The following is a 26,950-nucleotide window of genomic DNA, read 5'->3' as shown; positions in this document are numbered from 1 at the left end:
AGAAGAAAAGGTTGCGACTACCGAAGTCCCAACGAAATAGATCCATGGTAATTACATCTTATTGCAACAAAAAAATCATTGCAACTGAACCATACAACAACCAATAAAACCGTTGCATTTACATATATTCAAACCCACAATTTATACGACAATGCATTTTGCATTTGTATTGGGTAGAAAATGTTATGCAAAAGAATTATATTTTACATCAGTAACGTAAGAACCAAAATTGACAACCATAATATTTGTCTCTTATCTCATATATTAACTACATCCATACCATAAGTTGTAACAAATAGGTTGCACCAAATAAATAGTGGCCAAATACAAATTAATTTGATAACATAGCTCACAGTCATAACATCCTCATACTAGCTTGGTTGTGATAACATAGATAATAAACTACTCAGGACTAGCAAATTATTGGAAGTTTTTTTTGTCATCGTGTACCCCTCCATCCCCTCCATTGATGCAAGCGATGGTTAGCTAGGCTGACGACGATATCACGACGACAAGGAACCTGTTGGAAGTGTTAAAAACAATAATTAGTAAAGCTACAATAACTTGGTTAATCATTAGTGAAAGACTACAACTGTAGTGCCTACAGCTACAGCTACAGCACAACTCCTAGCAAGCAGCATCAGCAGCAGCAAGCAGCAAGCAGCAACATGCAGCATGCAACAGCAACAACATGTAGCAGCACGCAGCTAGCAGCGGCAAGCAACAAACAGTAGCAACCATCAGCAAGCAGCAAGTAGCAACACGCAGCATGCAACAAGCAGCAACAACAACACGCAGCAGCACGCAGCTAGCAGCGGCAAGCAACAAACAGTAGCACGCAGCAAACAGGAAGCACGCAGCAGCAAGCGTTCTACTCTATCTCTACCAGAGAAGGCAGCTGCAGCACCAGCCTAACAAGAGCGAAAACAGGCTACCAAATAAGCATGCTGCACAGAGCCACAAACATGTGTACTGCTCATATGGTTAACTAAAATCTGTTTAGGCTACTAAAATCCATTGCATGCACAACTACAAAAGAAATAAAAAAAGATTGTGGACATACCTTAAACACACTTTGATAGAGCTTCTTAAGTTGATCTACCTTGCTTCTCGCTTGCACTTGCGGATTGTACCTATTATCATATCCAGGATTACAAAAACAAAACTATCAAAAAAATGTTGTAAAACAGTTTATATGATCATAATACAAGAACATTTGCATTCCATACACATTCGCTTCTTTTGTTGCCCCTTGCCTGCACACGTCTTGTCACAGCATTCCTTAGAGTGTAAGAGCTAATATAGTTTGCTGGCATATTGTCTTTCTTATTGTTTGTGTCTGGTGTACGAACGTTGTTTGCACTACTTGGTGCAGGTGCAGGAGAATCAGCTGGGATGAATTCAGGAGGTTTAGTAGGGACAACGGAAGAAGGATCGATTGGAGTGGTGCTTTCACGGTTGCTCTGCATTAAACAATTGATCAAACAATTTATGTTGCAAAAGTTTCTAATAGCAATGATGGTAAAAATACAAATATCAAATTTTATACCTGTTGTGCTACAACAGCAAGGGCAGCAACCATTTCTTGCCTCATTTCTTCTCTAAGCACTTGTCTTTTTTTTTCTTCTTCTTCTTGCAGTGCTTGCATTTTTTCCTGGAGTATTCTTTCTCGTTCTGCAACCTCACACGCAAGTTTTTCATTTAACAACTGGACCTGACTTTCGAGTTCAATGTTTTTTTGGTTGGTTGCAACCGTGGCACGAGCTTGTTCGAGGAACTTTGATTCCATCACTTGACTTCTTGTTGGATATCTTGATAGGTACCCATGACCATGAAGTCTGTTTGCCTTACATCCTGTTGTTTCCTTGAATGTTGTTTGGAAAATAGCATTTTCCTCTTCTCTTGTTAGATAAAATTTTTCTGTTTGATATATTTTCTCAGCAATTTTCTCAGCTGCGTTCTCCTGAAAAGAACAATATAGTTCAAGTTAGCTCAATTCAAATAAGAATTGATGCCGAGTATTTTAAAGTATGTTTTAGTAGTAAGCTTTGTGATTTACTCACATAAATGCCACGTGAAGCCTCTTCCGACCATTCATCATTTTTACAATGAGTAATCATCCAAAGGGATAGATCGGTTGGTTCTATACCAGTTTCTGGATCTCTCTGTAATGTGAAGAATGTATCATACAAGTTTGTCATTAATCATGGAAAATAAAGTAGTGGTCATATCATTACCTGTTGAAAGCTTATTTGGGAAAAAGTTCTAGAACCCATTATATGCTTCGTTCTTTGTTTCTGACGGTTTTCCGAGTTCCGGCTGCTTATTTTCTAGAAAATAATAATAGTTGGAAATGAATTAATAAATAAATCGCTAGAATCATCCATATTATGCAAGTGCCAATCGTTAAAGTAAAGGAAATGAAATAGCAAACCTGGAATTTCTCAGATCCAAAATACAACACCATGTAATGCCACTCGACGATGTCTACATCTTCAGGCTTGTTTTTCATCCTTTCAGCATAACTATTGTATGCCTTGTATGTTGAGCTTAACGTTGATCGCCATCCTTTGTATCTCTCCTTAGCAATAGACCAGATCTTTTCATGCGCGTCCTCATTGGTTAGAAACTCCCACCTTCGCTGTTTCAGTTTTGATATAAAGAGAAGGTTAATTGTCTAGTAATTTGGGAATAGTAGACCACTAATAGTTCTAGCTAACTGTTAGGGCTCAAGTAAAGAAATTTCACATACCAGTACGTCAGAGGCTATAGAAGATCTAACATTGAGCTCTATATCTTTCCACTTTTTCACTCCAATGAGTGGTGCCTTTTTCTTTGTAAACAATACGATTTCATCCACAAAAGTGCGAGCGTTTGGTCCTACAGGACCTCCAAGCTTAGATGAAAATTCAATCTTAAGTTTGTGATCACCGTTCTTGATCCGCTTGGTGGCTGCTGCTATACCCTTAAGGGTACCACGCCCCTCCTTTTTAAAGACTCCATCGTTATCTACATATATACCAATAACATCTGAATGGGTAGAAATATTCAAAGTAGAAGATTGCAACATTTGAATAAAAAACACTCTTAGTAAAAAATACCAGGATCTCTTTTCCTATGACGTCTAGCATGAGATGGCCAATTAGTAGTAGGTTTGCTGCTGCCATGAATTTCTTCATCTGATAATATTAGGTCATCATTGCTTTGTCGTTCATACAATACTGCGGATAGCATAGGCATCAGTTACATCTCTAACAATTTGCGAAAATATAGACTATATGTTAGTAGGCTGTAAATAAAAGAAATTACAGATATCTGGAAGATCGCCTTGATGCCTTAACCATTCTTTATATGTTTTGATCGTATCCTCCCTGAAGTCATCCATTAAATCTGCACTTAAACAATATGTAAGTTTAACTGTGGAAACTATAACATATCATGTATTTAATGTAATGAGTTTGACATCTTAACTTACCCGTTTCTGGATTATCATGTTGTAGTATTGCAAGCCACTCCTTATATGCATCAATCGACACTTCTATAGTTTCTTCATCAACATTTGTTCGCTGTCTTGGACGCTTGATGGGAGTTATGCTTACCTCTAGATCACTGGGTGGATCTTTTGTGAGCACAAAACTTATTTTTCTCTCATCCATGTTATCAGACAGCATGGCCTCTTCTTGGTGGATGTAATCAAGTGCCAATAGCCTGGATCGATCAATGCCACATCGTTTCTTGTAAAACAAGAAGTCCCTCCCAGAATATCCAAGTTTCGATTTTATGTACACCACGTTGTAAAAGGCAACATAAGCTTTATCAATATTTACTGTGACAATTTCTTTTCCAGGTTGTGCTCCAATGCAATGGAATTTCAAGGTCCATATCTCACCAGTCAACCTGCCACACAAATATATTTTATGCAAACAATGACTAAAATAGTGTTGTAAAAAGATTTCATTCAACAATTAAGAGGTATGAAAACAATATACTATAATTATGATCTGCGCCAAGGCCAAAGCAGTAGAGAACAATATGGGTAGATAGATTTTTACTTGTCAGGAAGATCAAAGAAGACGTTCTTCCCGGCCATAATCTCGTCCACAATCCGTGTACCAAGTTGGCTACCATTGTCGTTGGTGCACATATTAGCTTCATTGCTTGTCGGCTGCAAACCTCCTTGAGTCGTCATCCTGGTGGAACACGCAGAAAGTATGACTCTGATTTAGTTTTCAAGGCTATTTGCTTGTTACAGCTTCTCACCAATATTCTGAATATAATTATATATAATTATATATATATATTTATATTTGCTGGAGCTGTCATTTTGCTGTGGTTCTAGCTAACTGTTAATGATCAAATAATCACTTACAACTTGCCACCTTGGTTGTGTTCACAAGCTCGAGTAGTAATGCACTAGAATTTTCTAAGTATAATGAAGACACACTAGCATCATGCACGCCATGTAGAATAATACCAAGTACAATAGCACTGTTGCTCATGTAGAATAATACGAAGTACTAGCATCATATTCTCTGCATATGCTCATGTAGAATAATACGAAGTGCAGCAGCAGTAAAAAGCAAGCCAGCTTGAAGCGGTGGTGATTGGTGAACGTGGGGAGGGCGCGCAGCGTGGAGAGCAGGCGTACAGTAGCCCGAAGCGGTGGTGATTGGTGACGTGAACAGCTCAACTGCAGTGTCAGGACTCGGGAGGCCAGAGGCGCCGCGGCGGACGCGATGGTGAACTGGTGATTGGTCGGGCGCGTACGCCGTACGCGCGTGGATATGGTCGGGCCTCGGGCGACCCACGGCCGGTGTCGAGGGTGGCTCAGCCGCGCAGCGAAGAGTTGTCGAGGGACGGCCGGACGGAGGAAGCACGATTCGGCTAGTCGGACGGAGGAAGGAGAAGCAGGATTTTGGACTCTGGCAGCGGCGGCGTGGAGAAGTCAGAGGAGTGAGCGCTAGGTTTCTGGACGCTTTAGCCAATTAGCCCGTGGCCCTGTGGCCGGCGCTTAGATGGACTGGGCCTCAAAGTTGCACTGATGTCTGGACTCTGGAGCAGGCTCTATTGAATAATTCCCGAACTAAAAATACGGTAAGAAAAACGGGATCATCCCGATTAAAAACAGGATCCCGGTTAAACGGTCGGAAAAACAACTCTACCGTTTCCGTTTTCGTTTACCGTTTTGTATATCCCGTTTTCGTACCGTTTTTGTTTTTTAGACGGGTTCGAAAATGACCGGGACAAAACTAACAAAATCGGTTATACGATAACGGTTGGTATGGGATTTTCCCATCCTACTTTCATCCCTAGTCACCAGGGGCGGAGCCAAGGGGGGGCCGGCAGGGGCCATGGCCCCTCCCAAGGCTGCCACATAGACAAGAGTATATATAGTCTAAATTTTGTGTGTTTAAATCTATATACTCTAAAATTTAAGCAGCATAATTAATCAAAGGTTTAATATAGTGGTTGGTAATATATGATCCATAACTCTGTTGTAGTATGCCAACCGAAGTCTAAAAGAGACAAAGAATATAAGATAAAATATTCGTTGAACGACCAATCGATGCATGAAACGTCAAACCTAATTCGCTTGCAGACGCTGATATCTGAACCTCACCCACTTATGATTCATCCTATCATTTCGCTAGGCAGCCGCCGATTGCCGCTGACCACTTGACTTGCCACTGCCATAGCCTCACAACCAAAGTCCAAAGAAGGTGATCACACGAAGCAGTAGAATGAGTGCCAGCAACTTATATACATACTACATTAGATCTCATGGATAATAAAACCTATAAATTTCAACTAAAGTTGTCACCTGATAGTTGGTGTGTACACAACAAATTTGACATGTACCTATGTAGGTTGACGAATTTTCATGGATTCTCGAGTCTAGTTGGATTTTTGAACTCTCTCATAAATTTGTTAGCTGCCTCATGAATACGATCATTATATAAAAGTTGAATCTCATCGGTCACATATTCATCGTTTTATCGTCTTTATTTTTTTGGTATTGTTCTTGCGTCACAACTTTAGTTCAATATATTAATTAGCTATAAAAGAGACTCATGGACTAAGATAATTTATAAAGGTTTAGAATTCTTATTTCATAGCGAGTGCTTAAAATTAGTAACATTATATAATATTTTTATCAATTGATCGGCCCCCCTTATATCATAGTTCTGGCTCCGCCCCTGACTGTCACCATCTGAGAACAGAATAATAATGCTGTGATTAAACGATGCTAGTCATGTATCCTCGTCAAAGAACCATGCAAGTTCAGCATCTGAAGTGAATGGGAATTTTACAAACATAGTGCATACTGTCTGAAGGGACATTGGGCGCCAGGAATGGGGAAAATTAAACGATGCTACTCATTACAGAATGTTTGACTTACTTGGCTCCTCACCTCCTTGCTGACGAAGGAACAAGATGTCGCTCCTCAGCTCCTCGCTGACCCTCTGCTCTTCGGTAAAAAATTTATAGCCTTAGCTTAGTAGTCCCCTCTTGATCAATTCTGGATCCGCCAATGTGAATAATTGTTCATAGTACAAAAAGAGGTTTGCCATAACGAACATGCATGCCTTAGAAGCCTTAATTAGAAGCCTCAGGTGAATAATTGTTAATGGTACATGTTCAAATACTATATGGCATTTGTTTAGAAAAATTAAACGATGGGAACGAGAGAGTATATATGTGTATACGTGCAACAATCACTACTACATATATGACTATTTAAGACACACCATTAAAGACTAATATAAGTATATTTTATAGAAGTGTCTTATATCATATGAAGTCGTCTAGACTATAAGAAACATTGTAGATGTTAGTGAGTATACTAGACACTTATAAATATGGAACCATCTTCACATGATAGTCTGACAAGACTTATATGAAAAACGTAGCAAATAGTGAAATCACCTTAAGTTGATGATATATACGAATCACTATCCTTTTGTTTCCATCCCCCGACGCCGTCTCACCATACACACTCGACGCGTCCCTCAAGAACTGCTGCCGCCACACTTAGGAACTGCCACCGCCGCCCAATAATCATGGACTCCGAACCCCATGAATCGCCGCCGTCAGAGGCCGTCTCGTGTCGCGGTGGCTCGGAACAGTCGACGCCAGGCTGCGGCGTTCATTCGTGGCACCATCAGCAGCAACCACCAACTCAAATAATCTAGGTAAACAAATAAGACTCCTCAGATTATATAATCCACTAAAATAATTTAGATTGTCTAATAATATATTTGCTATTGTTAAAAGCAAAACTTGAAGAGGAAAAAGCCATTTTTTTCTTTTTCTCCACTGCCCTTTTCTCCTTGTCTCATGTCGACCAGGCTTTCAGACTTATCCACCGCACCCATCTCCAGCTCTCTGGAATTTCTTGCCATCAGCCCTCTGCCCTTCTTCCTGCAGTAGAGAGTCGCCGCCCCTCCCAAATCCCCTTCTTCAGCGAAGGCCTCCAGCGCGGAGGGCAGCAAGGAGCCCCCGTCGCTGCCGCCAGCATCTCCCCCCTTAGGGTTTGGTCAGCGGCGGAGCTTGGGGGGCGGCTTTGGAGGAGCGGACTCCTCGTCTTCGTCCGATCCGGCTTCCTCGGCTGACGAATCACCAGACTCGCTCAGCTCGGTGCCAGCGACGGAGCTGAATAGGCGCGCATCACCCTCGTCGTCCTAGCCGTCACCAGCTCCGTGAGTATCGCTGCTCCCCCTCAGAACCCCCAAAGCCGATGTTGCTTGTGTAGTCTGCTAATCTGGCTCTTCTTTTTTTTGGAGATTTGAATGTGCCTTCAGTTGCTAGTCCCCGAACCCTATCCCTCCGCCGTCCTCAAGGTGCAGGTCCACCTGATGCGACACAACTCGCCTGCCGAGCTCGACGTCCCATCGTCGGCTTCCTCTCTCCAGGGTCCAGGCAAGTCCCTGAACCCTATCCCTCCGCCCGTCCCTTAGAGGGGCAGGAGCATACGTATCATTGTCTTTTGCAATAACTAGTAACGGTTGCGCGCCTCGCGTGCGTGGATAAAAAATTGCACGCATGGATAAAAAGTGTACATGGATAAAAAACGTAATGTAAATGATAATTACAGTATTATGTCGTTTAGAAGATGTGCATACACATTTTGCAATTGTAGAGATAATTCAGTAAGCTGTTCATACACATTTTACAAAGGTAGAGAAGGGGCTAATTCTGTCTTTTTCATCTTCTGAAATTAGTTTCTTATATTTACACAATTTCTTCTAAGGTTAAACATGAATACATCCATAATTATACCGTGTGCATAAAATAAGCACCTTAGAACTTCATAGAGTGTTCATGTAGAAGCCTAGAAGGCAATATCTAGTTTTGGGAAGTTTTTTTGGTAGTTTCTTTTCGGATGCGTAAGGGTTCTTGCTTGAACCTGTTGATGAATGATCATGAAAAAATAGCGAGGTGCTATAAATTTTACTTATGGACTATTTAGTCAGGTAGCCCATTTCAAGAGTTTGAGAGTATTGAGACTCTACGAAAATGTTATACATAAAAAGCATGATAGATGCACATAAATATTAATTTAAATTCGTAATAAGAAACAAAAACACGTGCACAGAAATAATAATACCAGAAGAACAAAATTTCTGGTTAAATGCCAACAACAACAACAATGTGATCTTTTAACTACATATTGAAATTTTCCTGTCAAGCATTGAATGTGTACAACAGTGAGCGCTTGCTTTGAAGCGATATCCGTATATATAGCATCACACAACGCATACAAATGCATTACACAACGCTCAGTAAGCTAGTGCATCATACAAATGCATTACACAACGCTCAGTAGCATATTAAAGCTTTGTATTGTTTGCACTGTGATATATACCTCAGTAGTTGGGCATTATTGAATATATACTAAAGTCATGACAACCAAAATCTACTGATCAGAACTGGATATGTAATAGTTACGCGATTGTACGCGTTTGCCTCAATTCAGTGTGTGCCAACCTCGGATAACATCTTTCTCGTATCCAATAGTCTGTGACTTTTCTTTTAAACAAAAAAATCATCATCGTTTGCGTCGCGTGACGAGTCCACAGGTGCTACATATCCATCATCAATGTATGTGTTGTCTTCTTCGTCCTCCTCATCTGCTAACCCAATATCATGTGATTCTTCCACAAATTCAGCAAGTGCTTTCTCAATGACACAAGCATCACCGATTACACCTTCCATGTCAGACCTTCTCCACTTCACCAATACTTCATCGCTGCTTGAAACACTCATGCCTTCGAATCCCACGTGCAGCGAATCAAGATCAATTTCTGAATTTTCAGATTCTGGCATGGCGAACAGATTTCGGGGATTCATTCTTACAATAGTGCACCAATCTTTTTTCTTTGTACCATTGACATAAAACACCTGCTCAGCTTGTGAACCAAGAATATAAGGCTCATCTAAATAGCACAACCGAGTTTTATCAATATCAATAATTCCATACTGATCCCTTTGGTAGCCTCGTCCTTTGTTCTTGGCAGTAGGAACATGGAACCAGTTGCACTGAAAGAGGAAAACTTCCTTACCTTGAGGAAAATCTAGTGCAATAATTTTTTTAATCACACCATACCAGTCAATATTACCAGAGCTTTCATCTCCTTTCACAACAACACCACTATTTTGTGTGCATAGGTTCTGCTCTATCTTTTCTGTACGAAAAAGAAATCCATTGATGAAGCATCTGTTGAAAACACGAGCCCGATGGTCTGGTCCTTGTGAAAGTGTGTAGAGCAGGTCACTTGTCTTCCCTTGTTGATTTAGTTTGCTGATCTGCAGCCAACAAAACATGTTTAAGTTATTTGCAAATATAATACTGAGCAGCAGTTAGTGGATGGCATTACAAATAAAACAAATTACTCATAACCCACCTTTCGCTCGAACCAGCCTACAAATTGTTCCTTGTGCCTTTGATCAACATTCCGTGTACTTAATTTTTTTAGTTCGTCCATATGCTCGCTACAATATTTTAAAAGAGGGCTTCAGGTAATTCAAATTCTATGAAACATGCCAATGCATAGTATCAAAATATAGATTTTGAAATAAGATCTTACTTTATCCATGGAGTAGCCTCATCACAGTTTTGTAATATGTAGTGCCTCATTCGTTGCAGCTCACTCCTAGAAAGTGACTCGACAGTGAATCCTTTCTTAGTGTAGTCAATGTTGGCAAATACACTTAAGCCAGATGGTGGTTCATTCACAGCAGCAGCTTCATGACGGTCTGCATGATTAAGCTTGGTTTCCACGTCTTGCAAGAAGCGACTGCAAAATGTCATGCACTCCTCTAATATATATCCCTCAGCTATCGAGCCTTCAGGGTGCGCTTTGTTCCGTACATAGGCTTTAAGAGTACGTAGATATCTCTCAATTGGATACATCCATCTATAGCACACGGGTCCACCAAGTTTAGCCTCTTTAGCTAGATGAATTGACAAATGAATCATTATATCAAAAAAGGCTGGTGGGAAAATCATCTCAAGCCGACAAAGGGTTTCAGGAATCGAGGTGCTCAACTGCTCTAAATCTTCAGCACTCAACTCCTTTGAACATATTGCATTAAAGTACCTACTAAGCTGAATCAATGGAAGAGCAACATTTTCTGGCAAAACATTGCGAACTGCAATGGGTAATAGTTTTTGAAAAATAACATGACAGTCATGAGTTTTTAGACCAGACACCTTACACTTGTTCACATCCACACTCCTCTTTATGTTAGAGGCATAACCATCAGGCATCTTCACGCCTTCTAGGAATTGGCATAACCATATCATCTCATCCTTACCCAATGTGTAAAGTGCTGATGGCAAGGTGTATTTTCCATTCCCGAGCACAATGTGTTGATCCTTCCTGATGCCTAAATGCTCCATGTCAAGTCGAGCCTTCTCGCCATCCTTAGATTTCCCTTCCATACCTAGCAAAGTCCCCAATATGCTGTCACAAATGTTTTTCTCAATGTGCATCACATCCAAATTATGCCTTACGAGCAATTTTTCCCAGTATTGTAGTTCAAAAAAAATACTCTTTTTCCTCCAATTGTGCCATCTAGTTTCTTCCTCACGCTGCTTCCTTTTCCTTGTAGACTTCCCAAAAGTGATTTGCTCAAAACTTTCATACTGTTGCAGAACCCCTTCACCACTCAATGGCACTGGAGGCTCCCTTGTTTCCACAGTATTGTTGAAACTGGCCTTGTTCTTGCGCCACCTATGATCCATAGGCAGAAACCGACGATGTCCCATGTAGCAATGCTTGGATCCACATTTCAACCATAAGAAGTCGGTATCCTTGTGGCAGTATGGACATGCAAACTTGCCTTTTGTGCTCCAGCCAGATAACATCCCATATGCTGGGAAGTCATTAATTGTCCAGAGAAGAATTGCTCTCAAATTAAAGTTCTTCTTCTCCTTGGCATCCCATGTCTCAACACCTTTTTCCCAAAGGTCTTTGAGCTCATCAATCAGAGGCTGCAAATATACATCAATATTGTTTCCTGGAGAGTTTTTACCGGGTATCAACATTGACAACATCCAGAAAGGTTGTTTCAAACACAACCAAGGTGGCAAGTTGTAAGGGATTAAAATGACAGGCCATATAGTGTACGCAACATTGACCATCCCAAATGGATTGAAGCCATCAGATGCAAGACCCAACCGAATGTTACGAGGATCAGTAGCAAAATCTTTGTATATGTTATCTACATGCTTCCATGCCTTAGAGTCAGCAGGGTGCCTCATTTTGTTATCTTGGACTAAGCCCTCCTTGTGCCAACGCATATATTCAGATGTGGTCGAATTCATATACAACCTTTGCAATCGAGGAATAACTGGGAAATATCTTAGGATTTTCCGCGGGGCACGCTTGTTGGTTGCCTCCTCATGATGCCCAGAAATCGTTGGTTGCCATCTAGACTCACCACATGTTGGACATGTATCCATGGCTGCATATTCTTTCCGAAACAACAAACAATCATTGACACATGCATGTATCTTTTGGTAGTCAAGGCCAAGATCATGAATAACCTTTTGTACTTTATCCAATGTGTCCGGAACACAGTGGCCTTCTGGGAGAACAAGCCGAAACAACTGAAGTACGGCCGCTAATGCACTTTTACTAAGACCAAACATGCATTTAATCTGAAAGAGCCTTACTATAAAAGATACCTTAGTGACCTCCTTGCAACCTGGATACAATTCCTTCTTTGCCTCTGTTAATAGATTAAAGAATGCCTTTGCTTTTGCATTTGGCTCTTCATTAATTTTTCCTATGATGTCTTCGTGTATAGCACCACTAATTAGCGTTGAAACTAGTTCGGTCACAGAACCACTGTCACCTGTTTCATCATCATTGACAACTGCTGCAGCATTGCCCTCATCTGAATCATTTGCTTGGTTTCCTTCTTCGATGAAGCTCTCATCAAACCCTCTAATAACCAAGTGACTCTGAACCTGAGATTGTGTTCTGTAGGACATGCATCGACATCTTGAACATGGGCATGGTGCAGTTTCTCCTCTAGTAGTGCCACCAAATGTAGTTTGTATGAACTTTCTGAAATTTGTTTGCCACTCATTTGTCGTGAAGTGCATGCGCATCCAACTGCTATTATTCTGAGACATGGCCTTCTAGTCAATGATTCAAATCACCAGTCGAGCCCTATAACAAAACAAATCAAAGTTAAATAGATTTTCAGTCATAATCAGTATTGATCTTTAAAGTTTAATGATAAGTTACTAATTCATGCAACATGCTTGGCTCTTTTGTGCGGCTTTCTTAGCCATACTAATAAAACTGGAATGTGAACAGCCATTTGTTTGAAGTAACATGTGCTGAATTGCATTGAGAGAAAAGAATTAAGTGTGTTGTGCATAGGCATTTGTTTGAAGCAATGTGCACATCTCAATGATTCTTGCTGTCAGTCACACTTGAAAACATTTTGGTGCCGACATGCCTAAAATCATTTTGGTGCTGATGCTAATAACAATTTCAGAATTTGCCCTTTGCATCACATTTTCAGAAATCACAGTTTCACATCCATTTTTTTAAAAAAATACAGTTAATACCAATATCTTTGTGCAGTGGAGTTCACAGTTCAAAAGGCAGTTTGCACATCTTGAGGAGAATTATAGTGAGAAGGAGAAAGAGGTTCTACATTGCAAAGAGAGCATGCTTCTTTACCAAGGTACATGATTCATGACTGCAATGTACCTTTGATGTGTGGCATTGTGAATTCCTAATCCTGAACATTGAACAAAACATCGAAGTGCAGAACTTACTATCGAATGCTAACATAAAACTGCATAAAACTTAATATAAGACTTCATGAATATGATTTTCAGAATACAAAAAGGATGGGGGGTTACATCTAAGACACTTGCATAACTGTTTAAGGGGAAAGGAAAGTGATACTCCATGTCCATGAATATTATTTTGGCATATCATACATGCTAAAACATTGAAAATATAGAAGAATTAAGATTAGGACATAAGTTGTTCTGAACTGGCACTAATGTCAACAACAGTAAATCAGTAATAACCATTCTCAATACTCAACAACACGCAGATGTCTGAACTTACCTAGAACTCCATATATATGTTGATGACTTGTTGGCTCTTTGGCTATTGCTTGAACCTACAAATCAGCAATAAAGTCTAGTTAGATTTGCAAATAAGCTACTAGGAGTTTAGGATAGCAAGGCAGTGCTGCTGCTTGGTTGTTCCACTCAGTAAGTCAGTAGCAGCCAACCACTAAGTAATATGAATGCCTTATGTCGGTTTTTTGTTGCTGTTAAAGCTGGAATACATGTTTGGTGCGGTTAAGTAATATGAATGCCTTATGTTGAGTTTGAAAATGATGAAAATGATTCCAGAAAAACGCCAAACATGAACAACAAATGATGTTGATTCCATGGCTTCAGTTAGTTTTTCTTTGTACGTTTTCACCCTTTTATTAGATTGTGTTATGGTGTTAAATTATTGCTCAATTAGTTATTATCATTTGTAGTTGGGGGTCATATCTTTTCTTTAAGCGCAGTCCTGAAAATAACACATCTCTACAATTATGTTGCATAGACATTTGTTTGAAGCAATGTGCACATCTCAATGATTCTTGCTGTCAGTTACACTTGACAGTAATAACCATCTAAGACCCCCTCACGCAGTGCCTCTAGGTGGGAGAAAACAAAAAAAGGTTCATAGGCAGCTCTGGATACTTCAATCCTGAGGGGACAGCTTCGCCTTCGTCCAGGTCACCAGGTTCAGCGAATCCGGCTCCTTGCATCGCTCCTCCGGTAACCTTCTCTTCCTCAGTTTCCCTTTGAGAATATTCCACACTCAATTTTCCTCACTTCATTTTAGGTCCTTTATTTTTATACCTACAACATATACTTTCTCTACTATTTCGACAAGGAACTGCGCCTCTATCTGGGTCAGCGAGTTTGGCTACTTCTATGTTGCTATCATTGTACTGCTTATTGCTTCTTTTTCCTAAAGAAAATGTTCACTACCTGCTTATCATACTGATTTTTTTACTGCTATTGTTTGATCTGCTAAAACAAAAGGGATATATATTCAACAATTAAAATAGAACTGATAAAATAAATACTTCCACCCTTACAAGTCTCTTTTGAGTATTTCCTCCCACCCTTGCAAACTGTGGTATATCATACGCTAAAGTTGTTGTAACACGCTTCATATCGTCCATCAAATTAAGTAACGTTCTCCTTTACTTTGTTTATATGAATAATTTACTGATTATAGAGATTTTATGCTAAGAATATTCCTTTTTCCCTTTTTATTACTTTTATTTTGTTAGTTCACCTTAAAATGAGCAAGCTCCATTATTATCGGTTGTTATTGTTATAAGATTTCAAGTGAGTGCATTTCCTCAAGCATTTGTTTGAAGCAATGTGCACATCTCAATGATTCTTGTTGTCAGTTACACTTGACAGTAATAACCATCTAAGACCCCCTCACGCAGTGCCTCTAGGTGGGAGAAAACAAAAAAAGGTTCACAGGCAGCTCTGGATACTTCAATCCTGAGGGGACAGCTTCGCCTTCGTCCAGGTCACCAGGTTCAGCGAATCCGGCTCCTTGCATCGCTCCTCCGGTAACCTTCTCTTCCTCAGTTTCCCTTTGAGAATATTCCGCACTCAATTTTCCTCACTTCATTTTAGGTCCTTTATTTTTATACCTACAACATATACTTTCTCTACTATTTCGACAAAGAACTGCGCCTCTATCTGGGTCAGCGAGTTTGGCTACTTCTATGTTGCTATCATTGTACTGCTTATTGCCTCTTTTTCCTAAAGAAAATGTTCACTATCTGCTTATCATACTGATTTTTTTACTGCTATTGTTTGATCTGCTAAAACAAAAGGGATATATATTCAACAATTAAAATAGAACTGATAAAATAAATACTTCCACCCTTACAAGTCTCTTTTGAGTATTTCCTCCCACCCTTGCAAACTGTGGTATATCATACGCTAAAGTTGTTGTAACACACTTCATATTGTCCATCAAATTAAGTAACGTTCTCCTTTACTTTGTTTATATGAATAATTTACTGATTATAGAGATTTTATGCTAAGAATATTCCTTTTTCCCTTTTTATTACTTTTATTTTGTTAGTTCACCTTAAAATGAGCAAGCTCCATTATTATCCGTTGTTATTGTTATAGGATTTCAGGTGAGTCCATTTCCTCAGGCATTTGTTTGAAGCAATGTGCACATCTCAATGATTCTTGTTGTCAGTTACACTTGACAGTAATAACCATCTAAGACCCCCTCACGCAGTGCCTCTAGGTGGGAGAAAACAAAAAAAAGTTTCACAAGCAGCTCTGGATTCTTCAATCCTGAGGGGATAGCTTCCCCTTCGTCCAAGTCACCAGGTTCAGCGACCAAAGGAACTGCGACTCTATCTGGGTCACCAGGTCACCATGTTCAATCCTGAGGGGATACTTCACTAGGTCCTTTATTTTTATACCTACAACATATACTTTCTCTACTATTTCGACAAGGAACCGCGCCTCTATCTGGGTCAGCGAGTTTGGCTACTTCTACGTTGCTATCATTGTACTGCTTATTGCCTCTTTTTCCTAAAGAAAATGTTCACTACCTGGTTAGCATACTGATTTTTCTACTGCTTAGCCAAAGTCAGAAGGATCACCTGAAGGCTGAGTCCCTGGCTGAAGGCATGAGAGTCCCTGGCTGAAGGCTGAAGGCAGGCGTGGAGTCCCTGGCTGCTGATGGTTGTGTGTCCTGGCAGGTGGCTGAAGGCTGAAGGCAGGCGTGGAGTCCCTGGCTGCTGATGGTTGTGTGTCCTGGCGGGCGGCAGTTTGAGTCCCCTGCAGGTAGTGGCGGCTGTAATATGTAGTAGTATAGGCATGCAGACAACAATTGGAAATTGTATGATTCATGTGATCATTTTCCTTGTATTATTTTCTATTTTTGGTTATATATCAGATTTTAGAAGATTCTTGTGATCCTTTTCCTTGTATTCTTTTGTATTGTTGGTTATATATCAGATTTTAGAAGATTCTTGAGATCCTTTTCCTTGTATTCTTTTCTATTGTTGGTTATATATCAGATTTTAGAAGATTCTTGTGATCCTTTTCCTTGTATTTTATTCACCTGCGTGTTTTATTGATGTGTGTCTGAGAGAACAAAAACTTCTAGATTGTTCTTTGTATTTTTCTTGTAACGTATCAATAAATTGAATATATTTCCCATCGCGATCCAGACACAGAACGCAAAGTTGGATCATGGCTTAGACATGTTGCGCGCGGCAGGTCCGTATATACTACGATTTCCTTGGCCTTGCGCAGACATGAGAGTATATGACATAGGGTGGCCTCACCCTCCCTGCACGCCCGGTCGGTTTGGATGAAAAAAGAATTCTACGCACATGCCGCGTCTCGCTTTACACTGCTACTAATGCTACCACTTTACTGATGTTGTAATATCCAGTGAGCCACTAGGAACATTTTGCAACAACTGTTCTAGTGATAGCAGTAACATCTTTCTCTTGCAACGAAAGTCATGATTATTGCAACGCACAAATAAAGTGGCAAAAAGGTGCATATTTTGCAACCACTTTTAAAGGTTGTGGCAATAACTAACACGTAATGCTACAACTTTACTGATGTTGTAATATCTGGTGAGCCACTAGGGACATTTTACAACAACTATTCTAGTGGTAGCAATAACATCTTCATGATTATTGCAACGCACAAGTAAAGTGGCAAAAAAGGTGCATAAATTGCAACCACTTTTAAAGGTTGTGGCAATAAGTAACACCTAATGCTACAACTTTATTGTTGTTGCAATATCCGTGTGACACTAGAGTAATTTTGCAACAACTGTTCTAGTGGTCGCAATAACACCTTTCTCTTGCAACGAAAGTCATGGTTATCGCAATGCACAAAAAAGTGGCGAAACGGTCCATATATTGCAACCACTTTTAAAGGTCATGGCAATAAATAATATCTAATGCAACAAAAATATTGTTGTTGCAATATCTATCGTGGCATTAGGGTGATTTTGCAACAACTGTTCTAGTGGTCGCAATAACACCTTTCTCTTGCAACGAAAGTCATGGTTATCGCAATGCACAAAAAAAGTGGCAAAACGGTCCATATATTGCAACCACTTTTAAAGGTCGTGGCAATAAATAACATCTAATGCAACAAAAATATTGTTGTTGCAATATCTGTCGTGGCATTAGGGTTATTTTTTAGTAGTGGTGGCCATTGATCATCGACCAGACGCTCATACACCTCACCCCACATATGTTTCCTTGCCATAGATCACATTCTTGGATTTCTGGTGGAGACCATTTCTTGGTCTAAAATCCGTAGGTGTTAGCCTTAGGTATTATTGAAAATGGTCGCTCATGGCTATTTTCGACAAAAATGGGGGTTGTGTGGCCATTGATCATCGACCAGATGCTCATACACCTCACCCCACATATGTTTCCTTGCCATAGATCACATTCTTGGATTTCTGGTGGAGACCATTTCTTGGTCTAAAATCCGTAGGTGTTAGCCTCTAGTATTATTGAAAATGGTCGCTCATGGCTATTTTCAAGGTCGCTCATGGCTATTTTCATAAAAAATGGGGGTTGTGTGGCCATTTATCATCGACTAGAGGCTCATAAACCTCACCCCACATATGTTTCCTTGCCATAGATTACATTCTTGGATTTCTGGTGGAAACCATTTCTTGGTTAAAAACTCGTACGTGTTAGCCTTCGGTATTATTGAAAATGGTCATTCATGGCTATTTTCGGCAAAATGGGGGTTGTGTGGCCATTGATCATCGACCAGAGGCTCGTACACCTCACCCCACATATGTTTCCTTGCCATAGATCACATTCTTAGATTTCTGGTGGAGACCATTTCTTGGTCAAAAATCCGTAGGTGTTAGCCTTCGGTATTATTGAAAATGGTCATTCATGGCTATTTTCGACAAAAATGGGGGTTGTGTGGCATTTGATCATCGACTAGAGGCTCATACACCTCACCCCACATATGTTTCCTTGCCATAGATCACATTCTTGGATTTCTGGTGGAGACCATTTCTTGGTCTAAAATCCGTAGGTGTTAGCCTCTAGTATTATTGAAATGGTCGCTCATGGCTATTTTCAAGGTCGCTCATGGCTATTTTCATAAAAAATGGGGGTTGTGTGGCCATTTATCATCGACTAGAGGCTCATAAACCTCACCCCACATATGTTTCCTTGTCATAGATTACATTCTTGGATTTCTGGTGGAGACCATTTCTTGGTTAAAAACTCGTACGTGTTAGCCTTCGGTATTATTGAAAATGGTCATTCATGGCTATTTTCGGCAAAATGGGGGTTGTGTGGCCATTGATCGTCGACCAGAGGCTCATACACCTCACCCCACATATGTTTCCTTGCCATAGATCACATTCTTGGATTTCTGGTGGAGACCATTTCTTGGTCAAAAATCCGTAGGTGTTAGCCTTCGATATTATTGAAAATGGTCATTCATGGCTATTTTCGACAAAAATGGGGGTTGTGTGGCCATTGATCGCGACCAGAGGCTCATACACCTCACCCCACATATGTTTCCTTGTCGTAGATCACATTCTTGGATTTCTGGTGGAGACCATTTCTTGGTCAAAAATCCGTAGGTGTTAGCCTTCGATATTATTGAAAATGGTCGTTCATGGCTATTTTCGACAAAAATGGGGGTTGTGTGACAATTGATCATCGACCAGAGGCTCATACACCTCACCACACTTATGTTTCCTTGCCATAGATCACATTCTTGGATTTCTGGTGGAGACCATTTCTTGGTCAAAAATCTGTAGGTGTTAGCCTTCGGTATTATTGAAAATGGTCGTTCATGGCTATTTTCGACAAAAATGGGGGTTGTGTGGCCATTGATCATCGACCAGAGGCTCATACACCTCACCCCACATATGTTTCCTTGCCATAGATCAGATTCTTGGATTTCTGGTGGATACCATTTCTTGGTCAAAAATCCGTACGTGTTAGCCTCTAGTATTATTGAAAATGGTCGCTCATGGCTATTTTCAAGGTCGCTCATGGCTATTTTCATAAAAAATGGGGGTTGTGTGGCCATTGATCATCGACCAGAGGCTCATACACCTCACCCCACATATGTCTCCTTGCCATATATCACATTCTTGGATTTCTGGTGGAGACCATTTCTTGGTTAAAAACTCGTAGGTGTTTGCCTTCGGTATTATTGAAAATGGTCATTCATGGCTATTTTCGGCAAAATGGGGGTTTTGTGGCCATTTATCATCGACCAGAGGCTCATACACCTCACCCCACATATGTTTCCTTGCCATAGATTACATTCTTGGATTTCTGGTGGAGACCATTTCTTGGTTAAAAACTCGTACATGTTAGCCTTTGGTATTTTTGAAAATGGTCATTCATGGCTATTTTCGACAAAAATGGGGGTTGTGTGGCCATTGATCATCGACCAGACGCTCATACACCTCACCCCACATATGTTTCCTTGCCATAGATCACATTCTTGTATTTATGGTGGAGACCATTTCTTGTTCAAAAATCCGTAGGTGTTAGCCTTCAGTGTCATTGAAAATGGTCGTTCATGGCTATTTTCGACAAAAATTAGGGTTGTGTGGCCATTGATCGTCGACCAGAGGCTCATACACCTCACCCCACATATGTTTCCTTGCCATAGATCACACCATAGATTACATTCTTGGATTTCTGGTGGAAACCATTTCTTGGTTAAAAACTCGTACGTGTTAGCCTTCGGTATTATTGAAAATGGTCATTCATGGCTATTTTCGGCAAAATGGGGGTTGTGTGGCCATTGATCATCGACCAGAGGCTCGTACACCTCACCCACATATGTTTCCTTGCCATAGATCACATTCTTGGATTTCTGGTGGAGTCCATTTCTTGGTCAAAAATCCGTAGGTGTTAGCCTTTGGTATTTTTGAAAATGGTCATTCATGGCTATTTTCGACAAAAATGGGGGTTGTGTGGCCATTGATCATCGACCAGACGCTCATACACCGCACCCCACATATGTTTCCTTGCCATAGATCACATTCTTGGATTTCTGGTGGAGACCATTTCTTGGTTAAAAACTCGTACGTGTTAGCCTTCGGTATTATTGAAAATGGTCGTTCATGGCTATTTTCGGCAAAATGGGGGTTGTGTGGCCATTGATCTTCCACCATAGGCTCATACACCTCACCCCACATATGTTTCCTTGCCATAGATCACATTCTTGGATTTCTGGTGGAGACCATTTCTTGGTCAAAAATCCGTAGGTGTTAGCCTTCGGTATTATTGAAAATGGTCGTTCATGGCTATTTTCGACAAAATGGGGGTTGTGTGGCCATTGATCATCGACCAGAGGCTCATACACCTCACCCCACATATGTTTCCTTGTCGTAGATCACATTCTTGGATTTCTGGTGGAGACCATTTCTTGGGCAAAAATCCGTAGTTGTTAGCCTTCGATATTATTGAAAATGGTCGTTCATGGCTATTTTCGACAAAAATGGGGGTTGTGTGGCCATTGATATTCGACCAGAGGCTCATACACCTCACTACACATATGTTTCCTTGCCATAGATCACATTCTAGGATTTCTGGTGGAGACCATTTCTTGGTCAAAAATCCGTAGGTGTTAGCCTTCGGTATTATTGAAAATGGTCGTTCATGGCTATTTTCGACAAAAATGGGGGTTGTGTGGCCATTGATCATCGACCAGAGGCTCATACACCTCACCCCACATATGTTTCCTTGCCATAGATCACATTCTTGGATTTCTGGTGGAGACCATTTCTTGGTCAAAAATCCGTAGGTGTTAGCCTTCGGTATTATTGAAAATGGTCGTTCATGGCTATTTTCGACAAAAATGGGGGTTGTGTGACCATTGATCATCGACTAGAGGCTCATACACCCCACCCCACATATGTTTCCTTGCCATAGATCACATTCTTGGATTTTTGGTGGAGACCATTTCTTGGTTAAAAACTCGTAGGTGTTAGCCTTCGGTATTATTGAAAATGGTCATTCATGGCTATTTTCGGCAAAATGGGGGTTGTGTGGCCATTTATCATCGACCAGAGGCTCATACACCTCACCCCACATATGTTTCCTTGCCATAGATTACATTCTTGGATTTCTGGTGGATACCATTTCTTGGTTAAAAACTCGTACGTGTTAGCCTTTGGTATTTTTGAAAATGGTCATTCATGGCTATTTTCGACAAAAATGGGGGTTGTGTGGCCATTGATCATCGACCAGACGCTCATACACCTCACCCCACATATGTTTCCTTGCCATAGATCACATTCTTGGATTTATGGTGGAGACCATTTCTTGGTCAAAAATCCGTAGGTGTTAGCCTTCAGTGTCATTGAAAATGGTCGTTCATGGCTATTTTCGACAAAAATTAGGGTTGTGTGGCCATTGATCGTCGACTAGAGGCTCATACACCTCACCCCACATATGTTTCCTTGCCATAGATCACACCATAGATTACATTCTTGGATTTCTGGTGGAAACCATTTCTTGGTTAAAAACTCGTACGTGTTAGCCTTCGGTATTATTGAAAATGGTCACTCATGGCTATTTTCGGCAAAATGGGGGTTGTGTGGCCATTGATCATCGACCAGAGGCTCGTACACCTCACCCCACATATGTTTCCTTGCCATAGATCACATTCTTGGATTTCTTGTGGAGACCATTTCTTGGTCAAAAATCCGTAGGTGTTAGCCTTTAGTATTTTTGAAAATGGTCATTCATGGCTATTTTCGACAAAAATGGGGGTTGTGTGGCCATTGATCATCGACCAGACGCTCATACACCTCACCCCACATATGTTTCCTTGCCATAGATCACATTCTTGGATTTCTGGTGGAGACCATTTCTTGGTTAAAAACTCGTACGTGTTAGCCTTCGGTATTATTGAAAATGGTCGTTCATGGCTATTTTCGGCAAAATGGGGGTTGTGTGGCCATTGATCTTCCACCATAGGCTCATACACCTCACCCCACATATGTTTCCTTGCCATAGATCACATTCTTGGATTTCTGGTGGAGACCATTTCTTGGTCAAAAATCCGTAGGTGTTAGCCTTCGGTATTATTGAAAATGGTCGTTCATGGCTATTTTCGACAAAAATGGGGGTTGTGTGGCCATTGATCATCGACCAGAGGCTCATACACCTCACCCCACATATGTTTCCTTGCCATAGATCACATTCTTGGATTTCTGGTGGAGACCATTTCTTGGTCAAAAATCCGTAGGTGTTAGCCTTCGGTATTTTTGAAAATGGTCATTCATGGCTATTTTCGGCAAAATGGGGGTTGTGTGGCCATTGATCATCGACCAGAGGCTCGTACACCTCACCCCACATATGTTTCCTTGCCATAGATCAAATGTTCTCCACCATAAATCCAAGAATGTGATCTATGGCAAGGAAACATATGTGTAGTGAGGTGTATGAGCCTCTGGTCGAAGATCAATGGTCTCCACCAGAAATCCAAGAATGTGATCTATGGCAAGGAAACATATGTGGGGTGAGGTGTATGAGCCTCTGGTCGATGATCAATGACCACACAACCCCCATTTTGTCGAAAATAGCCATGAATGACCATTTTCAATAATACCGAAGGCAAACACGTACGAGTTTTTAACCAAGAAATGGTTTCCACCAGAAATCCAAGAATGTAATATATGGCAAGGAAACATATGTGGGGTGAAGTGTACGAGCCTCTGGTCGATGATCAATGGCCACACAACCCCCATTTTTTATGAAAATAGCCATGAGCGACCATTTTCAATAATACTAGAGGCTAACACCTACGGATTTTAGACCAAGAAATGGTTGATAGTCGCCTAGAGGGGGGGGTGAATAGGGCGAAACTGAAATTTACAAATATAAACACAACTACAAGCCGGGTTAGCGTTAGAAATATGAAACCGAGTCCGCGAGAGAGGGTGGAAAACAAATCGCAAGCAAATGAAGAGTGTGACACGCGGATTTGTTTTACCGAGGTTCGGTTCTCTCAAACCTACTCCCCGTTGAGGAGGCCACAAAGGCCGGGTCTCTTTCAACCCTTCCCTCTCTCAAACGATCCCACGGATCGAGTGAGCTTTCTCTTCTCAATCACTTGGAACACAAAGTACCCACAAGGACCACCACAAGTTTGGTGTCTCTTGCCTCAATTACAAGTGAGTTTGATCGCAATGAAGGAATCAAGAAAGAAGAAAGCAATCCAAGCGCAAGAGCTCGAAAGAACACAAGCAAATCTCTCTCTCTAGTCACTAGGGCGTTGTGTGGAATTTGGAGAGGATTTGATCTCTTTGGTGTGTCTAGAATTGAATGCTAGAGCTCTTGTAAGTAGTTGGGAAGTGGAAAACTTGGATGCAATGAATGGTTGGGTGGTTGGGGTATTTATAGCCCCAACCACCAAAATAACCGTTGGTGGAGGCTGTCTGTTCGATGGCGCACCGGACATGTCCGGTGCCCCTGCCACGTCACCAGTGCCGTTGGAATCTGACCGTTGGAGTTTTGACTTCTGGGCCCGCCTCGATGTCCGGTGGCGCATCGGACATGCACTGTTCACTGTCCGGTGCGCCGGCATGGGCGACTCTGACTTCTGCGCGCGCTGCGCGCGCAATAAATGCATCGCAGGTAGCCGTTGGCGCCGAAGTAGTCGTTGCTCCGTGGATGCACTGGACAGTCCGGTGCACACCGGACATGTCCGGTGAATTATAGCGGAGCAGCCGCTCTGATTTCCCGAGGCTGGCGAGTTCCTGAGCCGCGTCCCGTTGGAGCACGGGACACTGTCCGGTGTACACCGGACAGTCCGGTGAATTATAGCGCGCCGGCTCTGGAGAATTCCCGAAGGCGACGAGTTCGCGTTGAAGTCCTTTGGTGCACCGGACACTGTCCAGTGGTGCACCGGACAGTCCGGTGCGCCAGACCAGAGGAGCCTTCGGTTGCTCCTTTGCTCTTTTGTTGAACCCAACACTTGGTCTTTTTATTGGCTAAGTGTGAACCTTTTGCACCTGTATAACTTATACACTAGAACAAACTAGTTAGTCCAAAGATTTGTGTTGGGCAATTCAACCACCAAAATTATATAGGAACTAGGTGTAAGCCTAATTCCCTTTCAATCTCCCCCTTTTTGGTGATTGATGCCAACACAAACCAAAGCAAATATAGAAGTGCATAATTGAACTAGTTTGCATAATATAAGTGCAAAGGTTGCTTGGAATTGAGCCAATATAAATACTTACAAGATATGCATGGATTGTTTCTTCATTTTTAACATTTTGGACCACGCTTGCACCACATGTTTTGTTTTTGCAAAATCTTTTCTAAATCTTTTCAAAGTTCTTTTGCAAATAGTCAAGGGTAAATGAATAAGAGTTTGCAAAGCATTTTCAAGATTTGAAATTTTCTCCACCTGTTCCAAATGCTTTTCCTTTGACTAAACAAAACTCCCCCTAAATAAAATCTCCTCTTAGTGTTCAAGAGGGTTTTGATGAAACAATTTTGAAATACTACTTTCTCCCCTTTTTGAACACATTAAGATACCAAATTGACAATTGGAAATTACATTTTAAAATTAGGTGGTGGTGCGGTCCTTTTGCTTTGGGCTAATACTTCCTCCCCCTTTGGCATGAATCGCCAAAAACGGAGTCATTAGAGCCCTTCAAATAACTTTCTCCTCCCTTGGTCATAAATAAAAGAGTGAAGATTATACCAAAGTAGGAGTCCTTTTGTTTTGCTCTCTCCCCCAAGGATAGAGAGCGGCTCGGAGTGACGGCGAAGGATGAGTTGACGGAGTGGAAGCCTTTGTCTTCGCCGAAGACTCCAATGCCCTTTCAATGCACCTATGACTTGATTTGAAGTAGACTTGAAAACACATTAGTCATAGCATATGAAAGAGACATGATCAAAGGTATATTCATGAGCTATGTGTGCAAGTTAGCAATAGAAATTTCTAGAATCAAGAATATTGAGCTCATGCCTAAGTTTGGTAAAAGTTTGTTCATCAAGTGGTTTGGTAAAGATATCGGCTAATTGATCTTTAGTATTAATGTATGCAATCTCAATATCTCCCTTTTGTTGGTGATCCCTAAGAAAATGATACCGAATGGCTATGTGCTTAGTGCGGCTATGCTCGACGGGATTGTCGGCCATTTTGATTGCACTCTCATTATCACATAGCAAAGGGACTTTGGTTAATTTGTAACCGTAGTCCCGCAGGGTTTGCCTCATCCAAAGCAATTGCGCGCAACAATGACCTGCGGCAATGTACTCGGCTTCGGCGGTTGAAAGAGCGACCGAATTTTGCTTCTTTGAGGCCCAAGACACCAAGGATCTTCCCAAGAACTGGCAAGTCCCTGATGTGCTCTTTCTATTAATCTTACACCCCGCCCAATCGACATCTGAATAACCAATTAAATCAAAAGTGGATCCCCGAGGGTACCAAAGCCCAAACTTAGGAGTATAAGCCAAATATCTCAAGATTCGTTTTACGGTCGTAAGGTGGGATTCCTTAGGGTCGGATTGGAATCTTGCACACATGCAAAGGGAAAGCATAATGTCCGGTCGAGATGCACATAAATAGAGTAATGAACCTATCATCGACCGGTATACCTTTTGATCCACGGACTTACCTCCCGTGTCGAGGTCGAGATGCCCATTAGTTCCCATGGGTGTCTTGATGGGTTTGGCATCCTTCATCCCAAACTTGGTTAGAATGTCTTGAGTGTACTTTGTTTGGCTGATGAAGGTGCCCTCTTGGAGTTGTTTGACTTGGAATCCTAGAAAATACTTCAACTCCCCCATCATCAACATCTCGAACTTTTGTGTCATGATCCTACTAAATTCTTCACAAGTAGATTCGTTAGTAGACCCAAATATGATATCATCAACATAAATTTGGCATACAAACAAATCATTGTCAAGAGATTTAGTGAATAGAGTAAGATCGGCTTTTCCGACTTTGAAGCCATTAGCAATAAGGAAATCCCTAAGGCATTCATACCATGCTCTTGGGGCTTGCTTGAGCCCGTAAAGCGCCTTAGAGAGCTTATAGACATGGTTAGGATACTCACTGTCTTCAAAGCCGGGAGGTTGCTCAACATAGACCTCTTCCTTGATTGGTCCATTGAGGAAGGCACTTTTCACGTCCATTTGATAAAGCTTAAAGCCATGGTAAGTAGCATAGGCTAATAATATACGAATTGACTCAAGCCTAGCTACGGGTGCATAGGTTTCACCGAAATCCAAACCTTCGACTTGGGAGTATCCCTTGGCCACAAGTCGAGCTTTGTTCCTTACCACCACACCATGCTCGTCTTGCTTGTTGCGGAAGACCCATTTGGTTCCTACAACATTTTGGTTAGGACGT

At 41.2% G+C, this 26,950-nt stretch overlaps 1 protein-coding gene across 1 annotated transcript; it reads right to left on the bottom strand.

The window, feature by feature from the left end:
* Positions 1-206: 206 nt before the first annotated feature.
* Positions 207-4,189, bottom strand: LOC103652027 (uncharacterized). Its single transcript, XM_008677685.2, has 12 exons — positions 4,053-4,189; positions 3,476-3,897; positions 3,310-3,390; positions 3,102-3,221; positions 2,753-3,009; positions 2,435-2,641; positions 2,238-2,330; positions 2,064-2,165; positions 1,550-1,963; positions 1,230-1,463; positions 1,064-1,133; positions 207-520 (listed from the first exon to the last, which is right to left on the bottom strand). Exons 1-11 carry the CDS (start codon positions 4,187-4,189, stop codon positions 1,089-1,091), a joined length of 2,112 nt encoding a protein of 703 aa, XP_008675907.1. The 3' UTR covers positions 207-520; positions 1,064-1,088.
* Positions 4,190-26,950: the final 22,761 nt, after the last annotated feature.

Source organism: Zea mays, unplaced genomic scaffold (assembly GCF_902167145.1).
Source record: "Zea mays cultivar B73 unplaced genomic scaffold, Zm-B73-REFERENCE-NAM-5.0 scaffold_27, whole genome shotgun sequence".
Taxonomy (NCBI): domain Eukaryota; kingdom Viridiplantae; phylum Streptophyta; class Magnoliopsida; order Poales; family Poaceae; genus Zea; species Zea mays.
The sequence above is the reverse complement of the archived record's forward strand: the minus strand, read 5'-3'. Positions and strand labels throughout refer to the sequence as shown.